We start from the raw sequence: 23,333 nt of genomic DNA, 5'->3' as shown, positions 1-23,333 counted from the left end.
GGCACAGCTACTTGGCGCCACCAACCAGAGCACAGCAGTGAGGTTTTGAATCTTCCAGGTCCAGTCTGGCACCTGGGGATATTCTAAAGCTGAGGAATCTAGAGTTGGAAGTATTCATATAAGTGGGCATTTTACTCCTACTGATCAAGTTAACAGTAGGTTTTGTAAATTGAGAATAAGTTACTTTCCAGAAGCCATTGGTTTGCATTTTGTGCTGCATATTCACAAGATATGCACACATCTCTAGTGATTACGGTCAGAATAGTGTTATTTCAAAATTTTATAAACTTTGTGGATGTTGATCACGTGTACAATTGCAAACCTCCTCCCGCCTAATGAAGGTGATTTTACAGATTCTCTATACCCTGCTCTACTTTTAAGATTCCTTTTTCCCCACAGACATGGGGCAAGTACAGAAACAGCGCATCTGCAGTATGGAAAACACAGCCTATGTGCACATAGAAGGGTAGGTCAGTGAATGAGTGGCAACAGTTTCCTAATCATGGTTTTTATGTTTCAATAAATCAGTTTTACATAATTAGTGCAGGCACCTTTCCCAGCATTTTTACTTTCAAAGACTGAAATCTTGGGTAGGGCTGGTCTAGATTCTATGCAGTGACTTTAGAACAAGCCCTTCTACAGGGATATCCATGCTAAAGTGTGGGAGTAAAGTGGATGACAACTATGAAGAACTAAACATGAGAATACTGATGAGCACCTGAACAGTCAGCATTGCTAGTCCAGGTTGAGATTTTGCATTAGTATCAAAGAAGTTAACAACTGTACTCCGAAGCAGCTTCAAGGATACATGTTGGGAAGAGTCAGCCCAAAGAAAGTTCTGGCTGAGGCAGCTGAAGATTTGAACATGAAGATGTGAAGAGTCAAGAAGGTTCCACCAAATGACAGGGAAGGATGTTAAACATGGTGACAAGGAATGGAGAGTATCTTCCCCAGGATGTTACAAAAAAAGGTCTGAGTTATTTGTTTTTTTATTTTTTATTATTTGATGTGGAGTTCTTCGCCTTATTGTGCGCTAGTTGCTCCGGTTTTTCTCACGTGTCATTATAGCACATAGATTCCATTATGATTTTTACACATTGAAAGTGTATTGTTAACAACCGCCACGTGTTTCACACCCGGTCTGGCCTGAGAGCCTGTGGCTTTTTCCAAGGCTCCAGAGTGAGAAAAGATGTAATATGGTTAATGTCCTGTCAATATAGATAGGTGCATCCATCACCATGCAATGTTTGGCCTGAAAGCCCACTCTACCTGTAACTAGGCATGTGAAGTCCATCACCATTTTCAAACGCTATATGCATTACCCTCATGCACGTTTCATGTTGTGCAGAGATTTCCCACTGTATTAGTGTGCCGGGAAGTTCTTAATTTCTGCGGGTTAAGAGTAGCGAGCATTACTGTTGATAATGGCATGCTACTCTTTTTGGACGATATCGCAGTATTATTGATGGGTTAGGAGAACATGGAGACATTGCATGGCTAGTGAGGGTTTTTTGTACCAGAAGTTTGTAAGGACGATCATGCAAGGTATGATTTCAACTGGGTTAAGAGGAAGCCTATATTTCTCAACCTTTACTTGGATCAAACATAAGAGTAGGATTGGTTCAAATTTTAGAACTAGTGTGTGTCCTATATGTGGTCCTGCATCCACAATTGCTTCATTAGAGTTAGTCGGAATATTACCGAAGGCTTATATTCACAAAACTTCAGTTATTGGTCATTCAGGTAATGGAAAATCTACAGGTTCTTATAATTCAGAACAAATTCTCTAGAAACAATTTGCAGTCAAAGTATGACATTTGTACAAGTTTTACAGCATAGTACATGTTATGGATACATTATTAGGTGTTAAGATTATATTTGGCCAAAACGTTGCATGTATACATTTGCACACATATGTAAATGATTCCACGGCAGGGTGTGTCATACTTTGCTGGAAGGTCTATCCTATTCGATCACTGCATGAGATTTGATCAGGGTAGGGTGTCACGTCTTAGTGGGCATTTAAAATAAAAGCATGTACTTGAACAGACCGTATCATTTCACACTTTAGGGAGCGCATGTTATGCTGAACGCGAGCAAGGGTAATGCAGGGAAACAAGGAGCTCAGTGAGAGTTGAAATAATGCGGAAGAGCAATGCATAGACAGTGCGTCCAACGCTATGTGTAGTAAAAAAAAAAAACTAAACTCTGTACTTGGGCTACAATGTATATGATTGGTGCATCACATTGTATCGGGCAGGCATGTCAGGTTATCTTGCAAGAGCGCTGCTAGGGCTCGAAGGACTTATGCCCACAATTACAGATGAAGATCCCAATTAAAAGGTGGGGGGTGGGTGGGGTTAGGTGGTCATCACATTTTGTTTAGCAGACAAGCCTGGTTGGTTATGTGTGTGATGTGCTTCTAATGCTGTAAGCGACCGTTAAGTCCATAGTTGCCTAACAGTGGTCAGTGTTTTACACAGTAATTGAAAGTAAGCCGCTTGTAAATGTGCTGTGTTCCTAGCACTGTAAGTGACGGTTTGATCCGGAAATGCAGAATGATGGTCGCAGTGTACTACGGGATAGTTACAAGTCAAACTGCTTGTAAAGCGAGGGCGGCCAAGCAGGCTTAAAGTAAGTATGTGCTGTGTGCTCTTACCTACCTGGGGCGAAATCCCTAGTGATCGATAATTCATTTTGCTTTGTTTATATTTAGTTTTTTCCCCATATTCCTCATCTTGTCTATCGTAGAGCTTGCACATAGTCTTAACAGACAGATACAATGGCCACAGATAACTACTTGCCTGCCTTGTTATAGTTCTAAAATTGACCATACTTCAGTTCATTTTGGCATACAAATAGCTCACCACACGTCAAGATGGCGACCAACACAATAACCTAAGACAGTGCTGGTCGCCACTAACAATACTGAAGAGAGACTAACAAGTCATCCCCCCTTTAAAAATGGTGCTTACACAGAACGCCGTCTCAACATCGGAAACATCTGACGAATCACAAAACCAGGATTTTGCCCCAGACAGGTCAAAGAGCACACCATGCATACTTCCTTCCTTCCAGCCTGCTTGGCCCCCTTCGCTGATCAAGCAGTTTGACTTACAACTACCCCGTAGTACGTTGAAACCACCATTAATGATTTCCGGATCAAACAGTCATACAGTGCTAGGTACGCAGCACGTTCACTGGTAGCTTGATTTAAAATACCCCATAGTACACTGCAACCACCGTTATGTAACTGTGGACATAACGGTCACTTACACCGTTGGAAGCATAGCACACTCGTAACCAACCTGGCTTGTCTGCTAGACAAAGTAATGACAGGCTGCCCTGCCCTCCCCCATTCATAAGTAATTTCCAATTCAATTCAATTCAATTCCAGCATTTATATAGCGCACTACTCACCCGGAGGGTCTCAAGGCGCTGGGGGAGGGGGGTCAACTACTGCTCGAACAGCCAGGTCTTGAGCTGCTTCCTAAAGGCGAGGTGGTCCTGGGTCAGGCGGAGGTGGGTCGGGAGGGAGTTCCACGTCTTGGCGGCCCGGTAGGAGAAGGATCTTCCTCCTGTGGTGGCTCTTCGGATCCGGGGGACGGCGGCGAGGGCGTGGTCGGTCGATCGAAGTTGGCGTGAGGGAGCGTAGAAGTTGAGGCGGCTGTTGAGGTATCCTGGGCCTTGGTTGTGTAGGGCCTTGTGTGCGTGGGTGAGGAGGCGGAAGGTGTTTCTCTTGTTGACCGGGAGCCAGTGCAGATCTCTCAGGTGTCTGGAGATGTGGCTGCGACGGGGGATGTCCAGGATGAGTCGTGCTGAGGCGTTCTGGATCCGCTGGAGTCTCTTCTGGAGTTTGGCAGTGGTTCCGGCGTAGAGAGAGTTGCCTTAGTCCAGACGGCTGGTGACGAGGGCCTGGGTGACCGTCTTCCTAGTCTCGTTGGGGATCCACCGGAAGATCTTGCGTAGCATGCGCAGGATGTTGAAGCATGACGAGGAGACTGCGTTGACTTGTCTGGTCAAGGAGAGGGAGGAGTCTAGGATGAAGCCCAGGTTGCGTGCGTGGTCTGTTGGTTTGGGTGCGCTGCCCAGGGCGGGGGGCCACCAGGAGTCGTCCCAGGCAGAGGGTGAAGATCCCAGGATGAGGACTTCCGTCTTGTCCGAGTTCAGTTTCAGGCGGCTGCTAATCATCCACTTGGCTACGTCTGTCATCCCTTCGTGTAAGTTGGCTCTGGCGGTGGCGGGGTCGTTGGTGAGGGAGAGGATCAGCTGGGTGTCGTCAGCGTAGGAGATGATGATGTTGAGGTTGTGTTGGCATGCGATGGCTGCGAGGGGGCTCATGTAGACGTTGAAGAGGGTTGGGCTGAGCGAGGAGCCTTGAGGAACGCCGCAGATGACTTCGGTGGCTTCTGATCTGAACGGGGGGAGGCGGAATCTGTGTCCTTCCGGCGAGGAACGAGGTGATCCATTCCAGTGCCTTCTCCTGGATTCCGACGTTGCTGAGGTGCTGCACTAGGGTTCGGTGGCAGACTGTCGAAGGCCGCGGAGAGGTCTAGGAGGATGAGGGCCGCTGTTTCTCCGTTGTCGAGCAGGGCTCGGATGTCATCGATGGCTGCGATCAGGGCGGTCTCGGTGCTGTGGTTGGCCCGGAAGCCAGACTGCGAGAGGTCGAGGGATCCGTTCTTTTCGAGGAAGGCGGCCAGCTGCTTGTTGACGGTCTTCTCGATGACTTTTGCAGGAAACAGGAGCAGCGAGATGGGGCGGTAGTTCTTGAGGTCGTAGGGGGTCGGCTGATGGCTTCTTTATTAGGGCGCTGAGTTCGGCGTGCTTCCAGCTCTCCGGGAAGGTGGCGGTGTCGAAGGAGGTGTTGATGATGTCCCGCAGGTGGGGTGCGATTTCCTTGAAACCACCCCTTGAACTCTGCGATCATAAACTGTAATTTTAGGCACAACTATCCTTCTAGTGCTAGCAGCGCACCTGCAAAATAACCCGACATGCCTGCCTGATCCAGAGTGATGCATCAATTATATACATTGTCAACCAAGTACAGAGATTGGGCTCTTTTGACAGCACATCGCGCTGGATGCGTTATCAATGCATTGCTCTCCCCCATTATCTATTATTTTAACTCCCTGAGCTCATTGTTTCTCCTCATTATTACTCTTACTCACGGTCAACTTAACACGCGCTCCCTAGAGTGCGAAATGATACTGTCAGCCCAAGGATAAGCTTTTGTTTTAAATAACCACTAGGACGTGGCACGCTACCCTGATCCAACCTCTCACGTGGTGCTCCCATAAGATAAACCTACTAACACAGTATAGGACATGAAATCAATTACATTTATGTGCAAATCTTTACATGCAAAGCTTTGGACAAATATAATGATCTTAACACCTAATAATGTATCCATATCATGTAGGATTATGAAAAATGTGTACAAGTGTCATGCCTTGAATGAATGAATTGCTTCTATGCAGAGAAAATTTGCTGTACTGAATTATAAGGCCCTTTATAATTTCCATTACCTGAATGACCAAGTACAGCATTTATGTGAATTTAAGCCGGAGGTAATATTATGGACTACATCTAATTAAGTATTTAAGCATGCAGTACTGCATATGGGACACCGTATTTCTAAAATTTGACTCACTTCTACATTTGATCCTATATTTTTCTCTACTTTTACTTGCATCACTCTTAACCATATTTTGCATGAACGTCGTTATAAACATCTGGTTCAAATTACCCTCGCTAGTCACGCAATGTCTCAATGTTCTCACTAAACAATAAGAATTCTGCAATGATATTCAAAAAGAGTAGCATGCCAGTATCAACAGTAATAATCACTACTCTTCACCTGCAGGAATTTAGAGCCTCCCAGCCAACTAATACACTGAAATCCCTGAACATGAAACATTCATGAGTATGATGCATATCTAGTTTGAAAATGGTGATGACTTTACATGCGTAGTCACAGGTAGAGTGGGCTTTCAGACCAAACACTGCATGGTGGTTGATGAAACCAGCTGTATTGACAGGACATCTAACCGTATCCACATCTTTGCAGCCTTCAAGAATCTCCAATCTATCAAGCTACACAGGGGGTGAAACAAGTGTTGGCTGCTAACAATACACTATCAATGTGTAACAGTCATCATAATGGAGTGAGTGACCTTTAACTGATCAAAACAGGTGCAACTAGCACGGAGTAGGACAAAGAAAACCTGAAGGGAAAAAAAACGAATCAAAAAGACTAATCAAAAACCAAATAAATAACTACTCTGGGGGAAGTCACTATCTTTCACTAAGTTGCCTACAAGAGGTTAAGTATCTCCAAGCCTCAAGGTGCGAAGTACCCCCCACACATGGGGTATTTGTTTACAGAAAGGGAGTGCTGGATCAGACATATTGAAATCAGGATGTTAAACATGCCTGTGCAAAAGCACCAAAGCGGACGTGGACCTGGTTGACTAAGTACTCAAGTAGCTGTAGGTCAGAGAAGCACAAGAAATCTATTAGGCCACGAGACAAATGTATTTGGCATTACATCAAATGGTCGCTCTAAACAGGAGAGCTACATATCCTCCAGACAAAGGGACGGACAAAGGCCTCTACCCATTTAGATCATAATGGGAGTACTCTGCAGAGATTTGTAGTTATGAAAAAGATGGATTTACTATTCTAGATGGAATCTGGAAACTACTTTTGCAAGAACAGCAGAAAACGTAATGCTAGCCCGTATTAAGTAACCATTGTGCAGACAAACTTAAATCACACAAAAATAAGACTGCCGATAAAGTACAACAAGAATGGCAATTATACCAAAGTGAACAGGTCTGTTGCATACTGAAGGTAGATCAAATTAAAAAGCCTAAATTAAGGAAAAAAAATTAACAGCATAAACCTCACCTTACCCTGAAATTATCAAACAAAAGTCAGATTAATACTGCTTTCAAAGCACGGGTGAGGTTACAAAACTGACCCTCTTGAATAAGACCTCAGAAGTTGCATTTTCAAAGGTTAATCTCACCGACTTCAACCGAGGGAAGAAACTGGAGCTAATCAATTAATTGCCTTTACCCAAAAGCATATTAAAGAAGTTCTTAGGTCAGCGTTCCTCACTACACCCTAAGACTTGTGCCGCACAGCAAATCCTATAAATGAAGAGGCTTGCCTAAATACAACTCTGTTCACATACAGTTTGCGCAACGAGATCTATTAACTACAGAGATGGAAATAATGAAAAAAGATAGTCAATGAATCTCATAGAGGTTGCAAGATTCACACTTATCACTACTTTGAATTTATACTTTGAATTTATATTCACATAATGTGCATAAACCTTTGATTGCAAATTGTATACTTTAATTTTCTTTTTAAACTAACTGCGTTTATGTGATCAGTTAATGGAAATTAGCAAATGCATATATGGTTACCTGTAAGGTGCACCATAACAGGTATAATGGCGCTTAAAAAACAAGCAGTGCCATCAAGAAGAACTCGATTCACAGCACCTATTCAGTGACAGCATAAGTGAATTCCAGCGTTCCAATGAATAGTTGGAGCAACCGATAAAGCTCTGTTGGGGTGGCCGAGCATGGGCAGATGCGCAAGAAGGGAGCTCTGAGACTGTAAGCAAGAATTAGAAAAGGGGAAGTGCAGAATCAAAGTAGTATTTACGGACCTGACAAAAATCTAAACCGCACTCTTTGCTTCACAGGTAACCAGTGATCTAGAAGTCTTACTCTTTTGGAACTAATGACAACAAATGGATGGGGACACTCATTTAAGTTGTCGGTGATCGTGAGGAGGTGTAGCAGCACTGGAGACCTGATTGTGCTTCTGCCTGTGAATTTGCCCACTGCTCGCCGGACCCGCTTCGTTGTTTGAGGTTACTGACTTGCTTGCACCAGGATTAGCGCTGAAACGCTGTGTTTAGGAAAGGTGAGGGCTCAACTGGCTACAGGGCTGCGAGCGTACATATAGGGACTTCATCTCCCAGGAGTCCCTGCATGACCAATTAACATCACCTGGTCCGCTCTCCCTGCATGCCTGCCCCGCCCCCTAACCACTCTCCCTCTCTTCAAAGCAAGCAGATCATACCGCTGTGCGGGAGCGCCGCGGGAGCAGCCCGGGACAAGGGCGGGACCGTCTGAGGCCTTCCGAGGTAGTTTGAGGCCGGGCCGGGCTGGGCTATTCCCCTTAAATCTGGTTTTTAAGTGGTTTACTTTTTGCTACTTATTTATTGTATTTTAGCACTGTCACTAACCAGTTATGGCATTACGCTCTGGGAAGGGAAGAAATGTTCAATTGCCAACCACGGGTGGGGTGGTCAGTGGAACAATGGACCAATTTATAAAACGAGCAACAGTGATTTTAGAGAAAGAGATAGCTCTTACTGAGAAACGTCTGTCCCTAGATCTCAATACAGGGAAACGCTCCTCTTTAGGCCCTATTGGGACTGTGATCTCTCCTGATCCATTAAGATTACCTAAACCTATTATTACCCAGGAAGCTCGTTCTTGTCCGAGCCCAATGATTTTGGTTGCGGACAATCCAGCGGATTGTTCTACCCCTAATCTTACTCCACCTAGCAGGATTTCTAGTAGTCTAATCAGTAGAGCCTCTAGCCCTTCTTCATCACATAGATCCACTACAGAAACCCAAAAAATAGGTTTACTTGTAAATACCAAACCCAGTAAAAGGAAAAGAGGGGGTATCCGCAGAAGGGTGGACATGCAAAAATGCCCAAAACCCCTAAGAAAATTGGGAAAACATTGATCCCTAACGATACTACCCAGCCAACAAACCCAACTTTGGTCAAAAGAGGTCCAGCCCAACAGACCCCCATGATTGGTGCTGGTGATGGTCTTTTGGGCAACCTGGAAACCTTAATCAAATCCTTGATCTTACCCCTAGTGGAGAGAACAAGGTTGATTAACTTGAAATTAGACAAGTTGGAGAACCTGGTTTCATCAAATACAGATGTACTGAACAAATTAGTTAAAGGAATGGAAAACCCCAATGTACTGATTGTTGAATCCCAAAAAACAGGGATAGATAATGGAATAAGTGCTTCAACACCAGTCGTAAATGACATTCCTAATTCCCAAGAAGTACAACATAGTACGGAGTTTCCCCTTGTAGGTAAAACCACTATAGTTAACACACAGGCTAGGCATACTGGGGTGGGGGCGGTGTCTAATACAAAGGTTGCACTGCAAGTTCCAGTTCCAGGTAGTGGGTTATCTGGGTATTCTCGGTTGGAGAAGGAGAAAAACAAGCAGCGATTGCCTTGTGTAAATCTTCCCCCAGAATCCACACCTTATACTATCATTTTGGTGGGAGTCCCTTCATTGGGGGAGGATAGACAAGAATCATATAGAGAGCTAAAGAATAAAGTCATATTTTGGCTTAACAAGAAAAGATCTCTCCCTCCCTTCTCTAATACTGAGATACTGTGTGTTAGAAGGGTGAATTGGGTGGGACAATGTCCAAAGGATTTAGAGGGTGACTATCATTGTGAATTTTAGGGACCCTTGGGTGGTTGATTTTATCCGTAGAGAGCCAAGATTTGGGAGGGAGATCTACAATCCTTAGGTCTTGATTATTTCTACCCTCGCTCAACTAGTGGCTCTTCCTACCTATTTTTCAATCTATGTAGGAGAAGATATCCAGGGGGAAACCCTGTAGTTCAGATGGAGCGACGCCTTCCTTTGTCCAACCGGTTCAAGCCCTTAATAGGTTTTGAGGGGGTAGATTGACTTTCACACAGGCACGGTAAAAATAGTTGGCCGATGAATCCGGAAGTGGTCTCCATAGGGACTGGTACCATGGGGGGAGGGGGGGGGGTAGCCGTCTGATGGTTTAATCTTGGGTAGCCCATTGGAGTTGGTGACGGCAATAACGGAGGGAGTGCAAGGAAAGGGGCAGTCCGCTCTTCCAACCAGGATAACTACAGATCGAGATCCCTTGTTGGAGAGTGGAGGGCTACTGAGTAATAGTCTCCAGGCTATCGAACATTCTCAATCCCTTAGTATGAATACCCCGCTTAAAATAGTTTCCTGGAATATCGCGGGGTTGAAAAGCAAGGTAGGCCTAGGAGAGTGGGCTGACTTTGTGGACAACCATGACAATTTAATATTTCAGGAAACCTGGGCCCTTGATCCTATTTATAGACATGGGTATATTAATTTTTATAAACTCGCCCAGAGGGGTAGAATGGGCAGAGCTTCTGGGGGATTAACTATTTGGGTGAGGCAGTCACTCAGTTATAGGACCAATGAAGTGCTAGGGGATAATCCTGATATTCTTGGGATTATGCTGACGAGTCCCAACCTCCAGGAGATTTTCATTGTTAATATATATGCTCGCGGACTCCCTGGGGGACGTAGTCCGTTGGTCATTAGAGAATTAGATCTCCTCCTTAATAATATCGGTAGGGATAAGTTCGTGGTAGTGGCGGGGGATTTTAATTGTACTTTCGAATCGCACCAATGTGAGGGAGTGGATATATTTGCTGAAGATGTGCAATGGAATATCCCTCCCCTCGAACTAAAACCGATTAAGCGTGGGACAGAGGCAGCACTACAATGGATGGGTTTGTGTCTTGAGTGGGGGTTGAGAGCGGTCAATGGCCGATCACATTCCGATAAAGGCCGGGCCACTTTTGACAACGGCACCAGTACTAGTCGAATTGATTATATTTTAACCCGTTAGTGCTTGGTCTAAATCTAAAGGACTGCCTAAGGAGATTAAGTCCGACTGAGTGTGCAACTGCAGAGGCAATTCTAACAAACGACAGTAGAAGGCTCAGGTGGAGCAGGATAGTGGAGGATCCTATAACATTAGATAGAATTTCATTAGAGGTCTGTCCCACCTTATCTGCTCTGCAAGCTCTGGTTGATCCGTTGGACCAATCATCGTACATAATTGGTCAGCATGACAAGCTCTTTGGCATTTTAAAATGTCTTTTTACTACAAGTTTTAAACCTATGAACTTAAAGGTCCCAAAAACAGGAAATAAATTGTATAATAATTCCTGTAGACAGGCGCATACCCATCTGATTAAAGCCTTAAAATCTAGAGATGTAACAGAAATTAGGATGGCAAGGCTTGCGTATAAAAAGGTACAAAGAGAGTCAAGGAGAGAATGGGATGATCTGCATTGGCTGGACTTGTATGAAGCCAGTAAGTCAAAGGACCAGACCAAGTTTTGGCAGTTACTCAAATGGGGTAGTAATCAGGACTGCCAGATCCCGACGAATTTTGTCTCGCCAGAAGTGTGGGTAGAACATTTAGAGCACCAGTTTAGGGGTAGTGAACCAGAAACTGTGTGTGGCTTACCTGCTCTTTCTTTAAGTGAATCACTGATCTGTTCATCAATAGTTTGAGAATACAGATGCAGAGTTTGCACTGGGCTTGACTAAAGCAGGTAAAGCCCCTGGCATAGATTGTATCCCGGCCGACTTATTCAAATTTGATTTAACGAATTGGGTCCCTTATATCACTTTTATAGCTAATGCCATTGCAAGTGGTGCCCAAATCCCGGATTCATGGCGTGGGGCGGGAATCTTACCTATATTTAAGAAGGGGGAACGTTCGGCTCCGGAAAATTATCGACCTATTAGTCTAATAGATTCAATTCAGAAAGTTGTAGCTAGGATGGTGTTGGTTAAAATCCTTGAATGGATGGAGATTGAGAATATATTATCCCCTATGCAGGCAGGATTTAGACCCTGTGTCAGTACAATTGATCAGGTGTTTAGATTCCTTCTCATACATTGGAAGGTGGTGACTTTGGGCGGTGGAACTATTTACGCAGCGTTTGTAGACTTAAAGTCTGCATTCGACCTCATACCAAGAGAAAAGCTATGGGCTGCCCTAAGAAACATGGGAATGCCGCCAGCACTCCTGAATATAATAATAAGATTACACGAGGCTAACTTTGCCCAGGTGAGATGGGGCAGGCAAGGACAGATAACAGGTTTTCCAGTCACCCGTGGAGTCCGCCAGGGATGTGTCCTTGCACCGACACTGTTTTTGTTATTCATTAACAGGGTCGTGCAGTATTTCGTAAACACTCCTACTGATGCCCCTATTTTAGGTGGTACTAATTTCCCACTTCTCATCTTTGCGGATGATACCCTCATCCTATCCAAGACTCAAAAGGGGCTCCAACTCGCCATAAATAAGTTCGAGGAGTTTTGTAAAGACAACGACCTCCAAGTCAATGTCAGCAAGACAAAATTTATGGTGTTTACTAGAAATAAGACACAGAAGGGTCACGTTAGGATGAACGGTGTCGAACTAGAGCAGGTGGAAGTTATGACATATTTAGGGATTGTACTTGAAAACAAGTTAAGATGGAAACCACAGGTTGATGTCCTGTCACTGAAATTTGCCCAACTATCTGGTACTTTAATCAAGGAACAAAGAACCTCTACAACCAAAAGGATTGGCCCTGCATTAAGAATTTATAATGCCAAAATAAGTTCAGCAATCCTGTATGGTGCAGATCTATGGGGCTCTTCAGACTTTTCCTCCTTGGTTAAAGTCCAAAATAAATTTCTACGTAACCTAATTGGCCTGCCCCAATCTAGTCCCTTGAAACCCCTGTTACTAGACATGGGTTGTTACCCCATTGACGAAGTGGCACGGTTTAGATCCGTTGCTATGTGGAGAAGGATCTGGTCAATACCTGAACTTGCTACTTTTGCAAAGGAGATATTAGATGTTAGATCCATTTTGGGATCTGCTAACATCCCTTGGTTTAGAAATGTGAGATCGATACTGGTAAACATGGGCCATGATCAGTTATGGTCGGATCCCGGCAATAGCATTTTTCCTTCAAAAAAGGATTTTAAAGAACATTACTGGGCGACTATACGTTATCAATATATAGTCCAGTCAGATCCCACTTCTCTTTCTGGTAGAGTCCTGGAACACAAACTCACTCCCTCTTTAGAGGAGTATTGGGATGTAATTACAAAGAGCTGTGACAGAAAACTATACCATCAGTTTAGGGTGGGGTCACTTCCAGTGAGATCCTTTACAGTTACATGGCGTGGCCAGACGAATGAGTTCTGCCCTTGGTGTAGGGACAAAAAAGAGTCCATAGGCCATGTATTTTTTGTTTGCCCATCCTATTCAGCCCCCCGAGGAAAATGGCTTAAACCCATCTGTAAAAACATGAAAACTCGGGTGTGCCAGGAGGCATTATGGCTCTTAAGGACTAATACAGCGATTCCAGTGGTCATAGCCGTTGCAAAATTTCTGGGTTGGACATGGATTATTAGAACCAGCCAACATTGTAATAGCGGCTAAATAGCCCCTTATAATAAGAACATATTTCTAACACGTCTTTACCAGACAATTTAATCACTTTTTAATCCTATTTTATTGTGTATAATATGTTTAACTTCGCTTATTAGTGATGATTTGTGCTAATTAACTCTTGTATGTATTCTATTCTTCTGATTTTTTAATGTGTGTAATTTTGACATCAGGAGTTTTTAAGTCATGAGTGGAATGGTTCTTGCATGTCTTTTATGATGAAATAATATCGAAATAAAGACGTATGAACTGAACTGAACTGAAATGGATTTATGTAGTTTGTAAGTGCTCCACGAACGGCACAGAAAGACATAACGTGACCTTTTGACAAGAATAATGTGGTTGCTAAATTCAGAGCATTTCCTTTTTGTACAATCCATGGCATGTCCTACGCAACTGGGTTAACATAGGATTTCACCCCCTTTATACATAGCCATATTATTTATAATAAAGATAGCTCACAATGGCCAGTGCGATTGATAAGTGTTCACGGACTCAAAGAGCTTCTTTAATCTCATCAAAATAAAGTGGATGCTACAAGGCACTGAAATTTGGAGATTTCAATCATTAAATGAATAACGATTAAGAAATTAGACCTTGATCCAATTTTCTGAAAACAGGCGAAGCCCAAAGGCAAACTCCTATGTAAATCTAAACTGAAGATCTCCAACAAGTTGTTCAGAAGACAACGGAAGAGTGCATTCAACACTACAACTTAGGTGATGAATTCTTTAAATAAATCCATTACAGGCTTCATCATGGTCTGTTAATATTCTTCTGGCTTCCTTGGAGAAGGAAACATGGACTGTTGACGCATCTATTCAAACACTGAACCTGTGGCAGATGGGCTTCGTGTGACAATTCATGATGTATTCCCAACAGTCCATAACTAGAGAAAAACATCCATTCAAATTCTTTCAATACACATCCTGGTCTTGCATTCACTGCCCCTCTTGAGCAAATCTCTCCTCATGGTCGCAACGTTTCCGGACTTAAGTGCATACCCTCTCAACCTATAATGTGCAGCATTTATTTTCTTATTATCGACTTTTTTCTCTAGAAAAAGACCCCCCCCCCCCCCATACACTTTACAATGACATAGCTAGATTGTGTAATGTGACCACAATGAAATTAAAGAGCCTTTACTTGGTACAGAGCACCAATGGTCTAGAGCAAAGTTAATCTATCATAGGTAAGCAATGGAAACTATTTTCAAATTAAAGTGACCAATATAATCACTCACTTTTAGCGCCACAGGCATGCAAAAGGTAGAATAAGGAAGACCTAGGCAATAGCTTCAGGTACTGAGTCGAGCGCCACAAGTTCAAATCAATACTTCCGTCCGCTTCTCATCTGCCCCTTAGTTAACGAACCATTCACTTAACACATTACTTGGTGGTTTTCACAAGCCATCAAGGAAAATATAAAAGGCAGCAATAACAAACAAACATAGTAGCAAAAAAGGTTTTCATCTTTTATATAAAACGTTCTACCCCATAATATTCACATTTTGAAGAGATTAACTCTTACGGTGGAAAATGAATATTCATCACAACAAAAATAAGACCACTTACACTTCTCCCATTGGAGCATATGTAGAGCCAGTAACTGTAAATTCATTCAGGAAACATGAATCACCTTCCACTCTATCGAGAACAAACACCTACAAGTGGAAAAAGAAAAATAGAAAAATGAGACAACGATCAGGGATTTCATTTTAAATTGGGATTAAATCTTCAGTAGACAAGTGTTCAAAGGGGGCTGTTTGTCAAGAAGACGATATAGGGTAAATCGATACATACAAAAGGTGCAAGTGTGCATGCAATGGAAGTGTGCACATGAAGCACAGTATTTAACTTCACAAGAGTGGACAAAATGGATGTCAAGAGGATCCTTCAAATGTTCCTTCTTAGTTCAACTCATGGGGTAATAAACTGTTCCAAGAACAGACAGAGGCAGACCTCATGCAAACAATTTAAAAGTGTGGTGGTGCAGGACCCAAATACCAGGGCACTGCCACTGAAATTAAGAAAAAGGTGCATTTCATTTCACAAAGCAATGGAAATCTACTTTAAAAAAGTACAATACAATAGAACTTTATTTACAATACATAAGGGTTTACAAGTGCTGCCAAAGTTGTACATGTTTGGAGGTGCTGCGACAGACTTAAATAAGGGCTTTTGTTGCCGGTTGTGCCAACTCTGAAACTTCTGCAGCCTATGACGGAGAATGCCACAATCCCAATATACATAAAGTTGATTTGGTCTGCAGTAGGTGTACTGTAAATCAGCCTAGCATTGAGGTGACTAACACCCAAGTAGTTTTGGGTGTCCAGAACAAGAACTCAGGAAAATAATCCAAGGAATAATAACTCTAAGTAGGGATGGTCCTTCTGCAATATAAACCTACAAAGAATCATATACTCTGTAGGTATCAGTGTCAACAGCCAGTAAAGACAAATTGAGGAGAGGATATATGCTCCATCACATCCTGGTTGTACGAGTGAAGGAGGAGCAACCATTGCTATGTTAGTAGTGGAATTAACTAATGAAGAGGCATAACACTTTTCCTGGCACTACTGCCATCCTAAGTCACTTTAAAAATGTCCATAAGGTAATGCATGCAACATACAATATTGGAGCAGGTGGCTACCAAGACCGTGATGCACAACTGTATGCAATGAAAGTGCAGATAGCTGGTTGGCTGAAAGCTCTAGAGCCAGTAGCAGCCTCATAACTACCAGTACCTAGGTCAGCTACTACTCCCCTTAATAAAAGGTAACATATTGCCTTGGCTAGGATTATCCAGTTTTATAATGCTAGAAAGTTCAGAAATCATTACCTGAATTAGTCCAGTGTAGAGGTGCAGAGGACTGCATAGTTGTACTGGAGCGCAAGGCTAATAACTCCGAGCAAAGCAAGTGGATAGATTGAGACAACTCCCACCATGGCAAGTGGATAGATGGAGAACATGGACGAGGCAGATAGCAAGTAAAAGATAAAAAACAACCGTCCACTTCCACTTATATCTAGAACAGTAAAACATTTGAAGCGAATACCAAAAATCCTAAGCTATAAGAAAATTGAAAACACAACTCACCCTGTACACCATAAAGCAAATGTGCTATAGACACTGCCAGCCAGTAAAACCAAACAATTTACAAATTGCACCACAAACCATTATCAAATGTTGGTAACGTTTTGGCCTATACAATATACAGAAACAAAGTTGCTGATAATTATCACAAGACCCTTTAAGGCATTCATTGCCACTGTGCCTCTCCTTCTCTTCCACCAGTATCTTAATTTTTATATCTAGCATCCTGTTTGCAAAAATTAATAAAAATGCATACATATTGGAACTTTCAATCAGCAATATTCATCCATTCATCAACTTGTCATTCACATTTTGCCACACAGTGAACAGTATAGTGCAGTGGGTCAACCCACTCCATCCCCTGGTTCTCCTCATTGAGATAGCCTAAAAAAAATGAAAGATGACATAGTATATGCCACCCATATTACACAATTAGCACCTAAATAAAAAAAAACAGTTTAAGATCTTATGTCTTTGTATAGTTTTAACTAAGAAAAATCAAGCAGTGAGGAAAGAAGATAAAAAAGCATTAGCAAAGCCATCAAGTCTGGGTCTAAGGTGTCAATGCATGAATACACAGTCTTGGCACGTTAAAGTCAAAGGTTTTTGATTCTACATAAAATATTGAAGGCAAGGGATAGTTCAAAGCCTAATGAAAGCTACCATACCATCCCAGCTCTCTTCTTACATAGAAACAAAAAAAGAACTGCAATAAAAGTAATTAAGCTTCCAATATAGATCAGCTTTTGTGTCTCTGAAATGTAAAGATGGAGTGGTAAGATAGTGTGCCAACCCAGACCAAATAAAAACTCAGAGCACTGATGAGAAGTCAGGGAAAGCAAGAGGTGTAGGAGGGAGCAGACTCTAGAAGGAGGGGTGTGTTAGAGATACAAGGTGTGAGACGGGTGAAGATGGGTAGGAAGAAACAAAGATGACAGGATTGAAGAAGGCTTGGGAGGAAGCAAAACTTGGACACGAGTCAAAAGGGTGGGTTGTGACCGATTAACTAGGAGCAGCAAGATGGAGGCAAGTAATTGTAAAATAGTTGATGAGGTAGAATACAATAGCATGGAATGGGGTGAGAATAACTCCACTGGGCGGAGACAAGATGCGAATGACTCAAGACAATGAATGAGCAGCTGGTCCAAAGAAGCCATTGGTTGAAAAGAGTGGAAACAAAGCCCACCTTGACTGCTGTATGCTATAGGTCTGATTGACAACTGTGCTGTCCAAACCCAGCCCTAAAGGAGTCCCTATGTTGGAAAACAACTGCCCCACCCGTCGGCATTATATTATGCACAGCTTTGCCATATATTTTACTCAGGGCTCTTAATCAGCACAGAATTCAGATTGACTAGATAAAAGGATCCAAGCTACCACTGATGCAACACCTTGATGCCACTGTTTTGCCCCCCCCCCCAACCAATTTTACAAACTACCCAATATGGCAGGTGACGGGTCTGGTGTTACTTTTTTGCTCAAACAGTCACTTCGCTCTTGAAAAGCTAGCAACAAAGTTAAACAATTCGGGGCCTCCTTGCAGTCACTACAAAGGTTTCTGTAATCAGTTGGGGATTCACGATTCTGTGCAAAGGTACAAGGGTTTTTTAAGTGGGTTCAGAGGCATGAAGGGCCTCTGATGTTACATTCAATTTATTTGAAATTGATAGAGATTCAGCTCATATGAGTGTACAGTTGTCTCCTTAAGTGGAAAAATGAAGGATCAAGCCTTATCTGAAGCAGAATTTTGTTCCCTAGGTTTGAGCATCCCATCATAAGAGTTTTTGCACTTCTTGATTTCTAATTAGGTTGATAGCAACTGTCTTGAGAATGAAGGAGCAAATTTTAAAGATAATGCGTCTCAAAATTAACCAAGTGAGTTACTTCAAGGTCTTTAGGACATTGATGATTTGAGCATAGTTAGCATGCCACTTAATGGGGTACAGTTGGTACCAGGAGTAATGACTAAGAAGGAGCAACTTCTATTTAGGTGTAATAAGAGAAGGTCATCAATGGGGGTTTTGAAGTCAAGAGAGCGCGAGATAAAGCCAACCGCCTACTTTGTGACTTGGGTATTTAAGGACGATGTTTCTGTTTAGGGCAAAGTTAATGGATTTTGTTTTAAGACCAGACCCAGCGCATCACTTCAACTTCATTTCGGAAAGAGTAGGAATCTTCCCCAACTGTTTGACTTAATCTGCCTCTCTGATTTCTTGATCTATGGAGCATCTGACAATATTCAATTGGAGAGGTCATAGGTCCATGACTGTTGTAAGAGGTTGTTAGGAGAATTTAGTTAGTCAATCACGCTTTCCAGGAAAGCATTCAATATGGACATTCTAGTTATGAGATCCAGAATCAGTACACTTTCAATGTGCATGTATTATGGAAAATCATGTACTTATTTACGTTGGCCTTTAAAATGGAGCGCTGATAATGCGTCACATGAACTTGAACCACTGAAAGCTGCACTGAAGTATTAGGATTTCCAAGCAAAACCACTTGTTAATTCATTGTAAACTGCATGAAAGAACTATGGGATGCAGGAATACAATTTGTCATGTTCTGAGCAAGAGAAAGACCTTAAAATCAACAACTGGAAATACTCCTATATTCCCTTTCTAGTTACACAAGTAAATCCTGACCTCCATCATTTGTCTGTTTCTAAGAAATGTAATGGCAATTACCGATTTCCCATGGAATGATTGGCTTAGTGGGGTGCATAAAGGATTTCAAGTTGAGATTATAAAGAAAACGCACACACCCATACACCCAACCAAACCACCAATGATTAACTCAATTTTTCAAATACCCTGTTCTGGACCAAATTTCTAGAAGATAGGAAGTAAAGTAAGCTGATATACAACATTCACTTTACTAAAATGTCTATTAGTGAATGTAGATTTAATGACAATGCCTTGCGTCAACCAATTTTGATAGTCCCATCACTCCAGCCATGCAGTTTTGCACAGCAACTACCTCAAACCTGCTCCGCACTTTGTAGCTGTAGCCCCATCCCATCTGTCTGCTCTAATCACACAACTATCTTCGAAGCACTAAGAATTAGCACCACAATTCCTGCAAACCAGAAAAAAAGCACCCAACAACCTGTATTGATGTAGTAGGCTATTGTACAGCCAGAGTAGTAGATGGGAATTTTCTATTCATCCTAATACAGTGGTCTTAAACATGATCAGGGTGCTGTGAAGGGCTAGTCTTTGTAGAAAGCACTAAAACCAAGGTATGGCAATCAAGCTTTGAAAACCATGTGTATATAGAGGATAATCAGACATGCAGGTGTAAATCAGTGTTCCTATTAAACCAAACGTTGTGTGGCTCTGAAGTATTCAGACTGTTAGTTTGTGTGGTAGGAGGACTTGATCTAGTACATTAGCTGGTTCATACCACGACCATAGCGGTAGGGTGCAGTAAAAAGTTTACAAAAGGTAAAATCCTCCCTTCTCTAGCAGCCAAACTAACCTTCCAGTAACCAGTGTTGTATAATGTTTGAGGAATTTAGAGACCTATATGAGCTGCAATAATAGGAGCAACCTGAAACTTATGAACTAATTTATGGATTGTATCAAATAACAGTCTATTAGCAGCCCACTGAGGAGCCCATGATGGCTATCCATTTTGGCTTGATGCTCCAGATAAAGAAATGGCCACATGATCCCAAAGACATTAATATTCTTCAATTACTCTAGAGTGCCAATTCAGTTACCATTGATGGATCTTATATATGGTTATCAGATTGCTGAGCTTCTGGGGGTGAGGACAGTAGCAAACAAGGTTGAGCCTCGAACTCCAAGAGAACAACATGTTCCGGCTCATCTACACTAGTAAAACTCGAAACACTCACTGAGCATACTGTTCAATATCCTCTGAAGAGCACATTACTTGTTCACCCATATAACCATGGACATTGATATCCAATTTTAAGAGGAGTTGGATGAACTGAAAAATTGGTGCAGGAGAAAATCTTATTGGTCCAGCTACCAAGATCTGCCATCATAGGCTCCATTCAGGAATGGCCATGAACCCATGTAGTACAGTATTGTGGAACTCTGCAAAGACACTGGTTGATTTAAAGACATGTAGCTACTGAAAGAGGTACAGAAAGGCTTGATGGCACTGGTGAAACTCTCATAGTTAAAGATCTTTAATCTGTCAGTCACATCATTAAGACTCCTCAGACAGAACGAAAGCTCTTAGGACTTCCAGTTCATGTTCTGAAACAGAAATTCACACACCCAACTATATATATCATGGAATGCTTTACCGAACCGAGACTCACAGCATTCTAGTAATGAGATCCAGAATCAGTACACAAACATGCATGAATTATGGAAAGTCCTGTACTTCTTTTTAAGTAGTCCAACTGTTGTGAAGGTGGACATCAAATTCTTTGCATAATCTAGTCACTGTAAGGATCAAACATCTTTGCCAAAAATGGGTTCACTATATTATAGGAGCTGTCAGCCATCAAGGGGTATAAAAGGAGGCTTTGAGTGCAGAGTTTACCTCTCTTGGTTGGCGGAATGTGATATCGGAGTTAGAGTGTTCCTGCCAGGCATAGAACTATCCCATTAAAAGTTATGAACACGTTTTCAAGTTGACAGTTTAAAGGCAAAGCTACTCCCTTTTTAGGTCGAGCCTGGGCAGCACATATGCTGCTCTGTGGCATGCTGTATGGGAGTATGGAATAGAAGCACCGCCCACTCTCCACCCATATTTGTCATTGGCTCGCGCAATTGTCTTTCGTAAGTGCTGGCTTCAGATTCGTGAATAGGCTTGTTAGTTCCTCCTTAGTACCGCCTTGTCTTCATTTGTAACCCTCCATGAGGACTGGCCCTTTTACTTCAGTTGTTACACGGTATGTCTTTTTTAGTCTGTAAGCACTATTTTCTTTAACGAGTTTCTCCTACTGCAGGCACGACCTGCTTTTCCTGCAACATCGTGTGCCATGCATGCTTTCCGAGCAGCCTGGGACAATGGCGGCCGCTTCTTTGAATAGGTCTCGCATTTACAAGAGTTTGAGCTATTTGCATTGTACATGACAATGTCTTTTATTTATGTGTTAATTAGCAAAACAGAAATAAAAGGCATTGTTATTTACAAAACCAATAGCTTAAACTTGTGGAAATGCATGACCTATTGCATTGCAAATGTTTAAGAATAATGAGGGGAAAAAACAAGCATTGGCATAGCCAATAGGTCTCGCTTTTGGGACCTTCTTATTTAGTATTTAGTTATGCAGCACAATATCCTTGGTGTAACATCATCTGTTGCATGGCTAAACATTTATAAGGTCCCAAAGGCTAGACCTATTGGCTATGCCAATGCTGGTTACCTCAGGTATCGTAAGGTATACACAGGGTTGCACAACTGCATTCTCTCTGCCGGCTGGGTCAGCTCACCTTACAGTATTTTGATGGCATTGTCAGGATGCGAACCCTTGTCCAGGGAAAGCCTGCGTCACTGACCTATAGCTCATGTTTGTACAGCAAATAGTGTAGGATGCCACCTAGTAGCTTAAGTGCCTTATAGCAACATTGCAGTATGAAGGAGTGATGAAAACTAAATGCTTTATGGATGTGTGGAGCGGCGCACAAAATGGTCTCTACCAATGTCGGACATAGTTCATAATGCCTCGCTCAAACTAAACTTTACCCAGCGAAACGCTACGCAACACAAGTTTGAATGACACTGCTCGGTTTCAGCAGCTCGTTCCCCACCGCATATTAATCTTAGCAGAGTTTTCTAATCGTCCGTTTTTACCAGCAAGGCCAGTCAAACATCTGCCCCCAAAGTAGAACCACTGGCCCACATACTTTTAACTTGTGGCATGCTGCCGATAAATGCCTTTGAAGAGCTGGGGGGAGAAATGCATTAACCATTGTCAACATGATCTGCTAGGGAGAGCCGAATCACACAAACCGTGGAGCAGTGCCTGAATGGCTTTAACCTGCAAATCAGCGCCTAGAACCAAACGGCCATTGAAGCAATTATTGCACTCGTCTTTAACACGCGCCCTGGCATCACAGCATCATAACAGTAGCACCACTGAAAACAAGGCATCCATAAAGAACCAAAGATGGAGCCTGGCGTATAAATGCAGTTCCTGTCCGTCTGAGCACCATGATCACTCGGGCCTCTTCTATCTGAGAACATGGATGACGAACAATACCTGAAGCTGCTGCAGGAGACCAAGAGCTGCTGAGCGTCACAAGGTGCTAAGGGCTGGAAGCATTTGTCAATGCACCCCATATTTCCAAAAGGATCGGAGGCATCGGGATCTCTCAGAAGCCTCACTTTCGCTTGTCAGTAATAGGGAAAGTACTGCCAACGGCAGAGATACAGTTTAACATTCTGTGTGCAAAGTCCTGATTACAAAACTTGCATTCGTCAAACTAGTTACTACAGTGTAAGAGACAGAGCCACGCCATGCAGGACTGGCGCTTGGAGAAGGGAAGCTCACGCTAATAGGGCAAGAGATGAAGAACTTGCGCCTGTGGGAAACCTGATGGAACAGAGAACCCTCCGGCTCAAGGCAGTAGGAGCTGTAATGCGACAACGCACTGCTCAGAGAACTCTAATCTAATAACACAACAGGAATCGCATGCTTGCAAAGCACAAGGCTTCAAACCACCAATGATAGATACAAGTCATACTCCGGGATTAATTATGGGCAAACTGCCACGCTGAACAAATGTACCAGTGAGGAGTGCTGGGAGGAAGAATCGCTCAGCGATAGTGGCTATCTTGTAGAGGGTTCTATGTTACCAGTGCAACGCATCCATAACATTGAAATGCAGTTACAACAATTTTTGCAGCGCATATTCATTTTCAATGTTCAATTTTAAAAGTAACCGCCGAACAGCCGTGAAAGCGAAACT

The 23,333-nt window shown here is 42.7% G+C and overlaps 1 protein-coding gene across 2 annotated transcripts in view; it reads right to left on the bottom strand.

Annotated features, from left to right (window-relative positions):
• Positions 1–23,333, bottom strand: part of ATP2A2 (ATPase sarcoplasmic/endoplasmic reticulum Ca2+ transporting 2) — a 246,589-nt gene that overhangs the window by 88,951 nt on the left and 134,305 nt on the right. For both annotated transcript variants that reach the window (XM_085634329.1, XM_085634330.1), the window contains exon 9: positions 14,913–15,001. In XM_085634329.1, the coding sequence (XP_085490455.1) occupies positions 14,913–15,001 (89 nt within the window). The remainder of the gene's footprint in view (positions 1–14,912; positions 15,002–23,333) is intronic.

Source organism: Triturus cristatus, chromosome 11, assembly GCF_964204655.1.
Source record: "Triturus cristatus chromosome 11, aTriCri1.1, whole genome shotgun sequence".
Classification (NCBI taxonomy): domain Eukaryota; kingdom Metazoa; phylum Chordata; class Amphibia; order Caudata; family Salamandridae; genus Triturus; species Triturus cristatus.
Note: the sequence above shows the minus strand (reverse complement) of the source record. Positions and strands in the feature narration are given on the sequence as shown.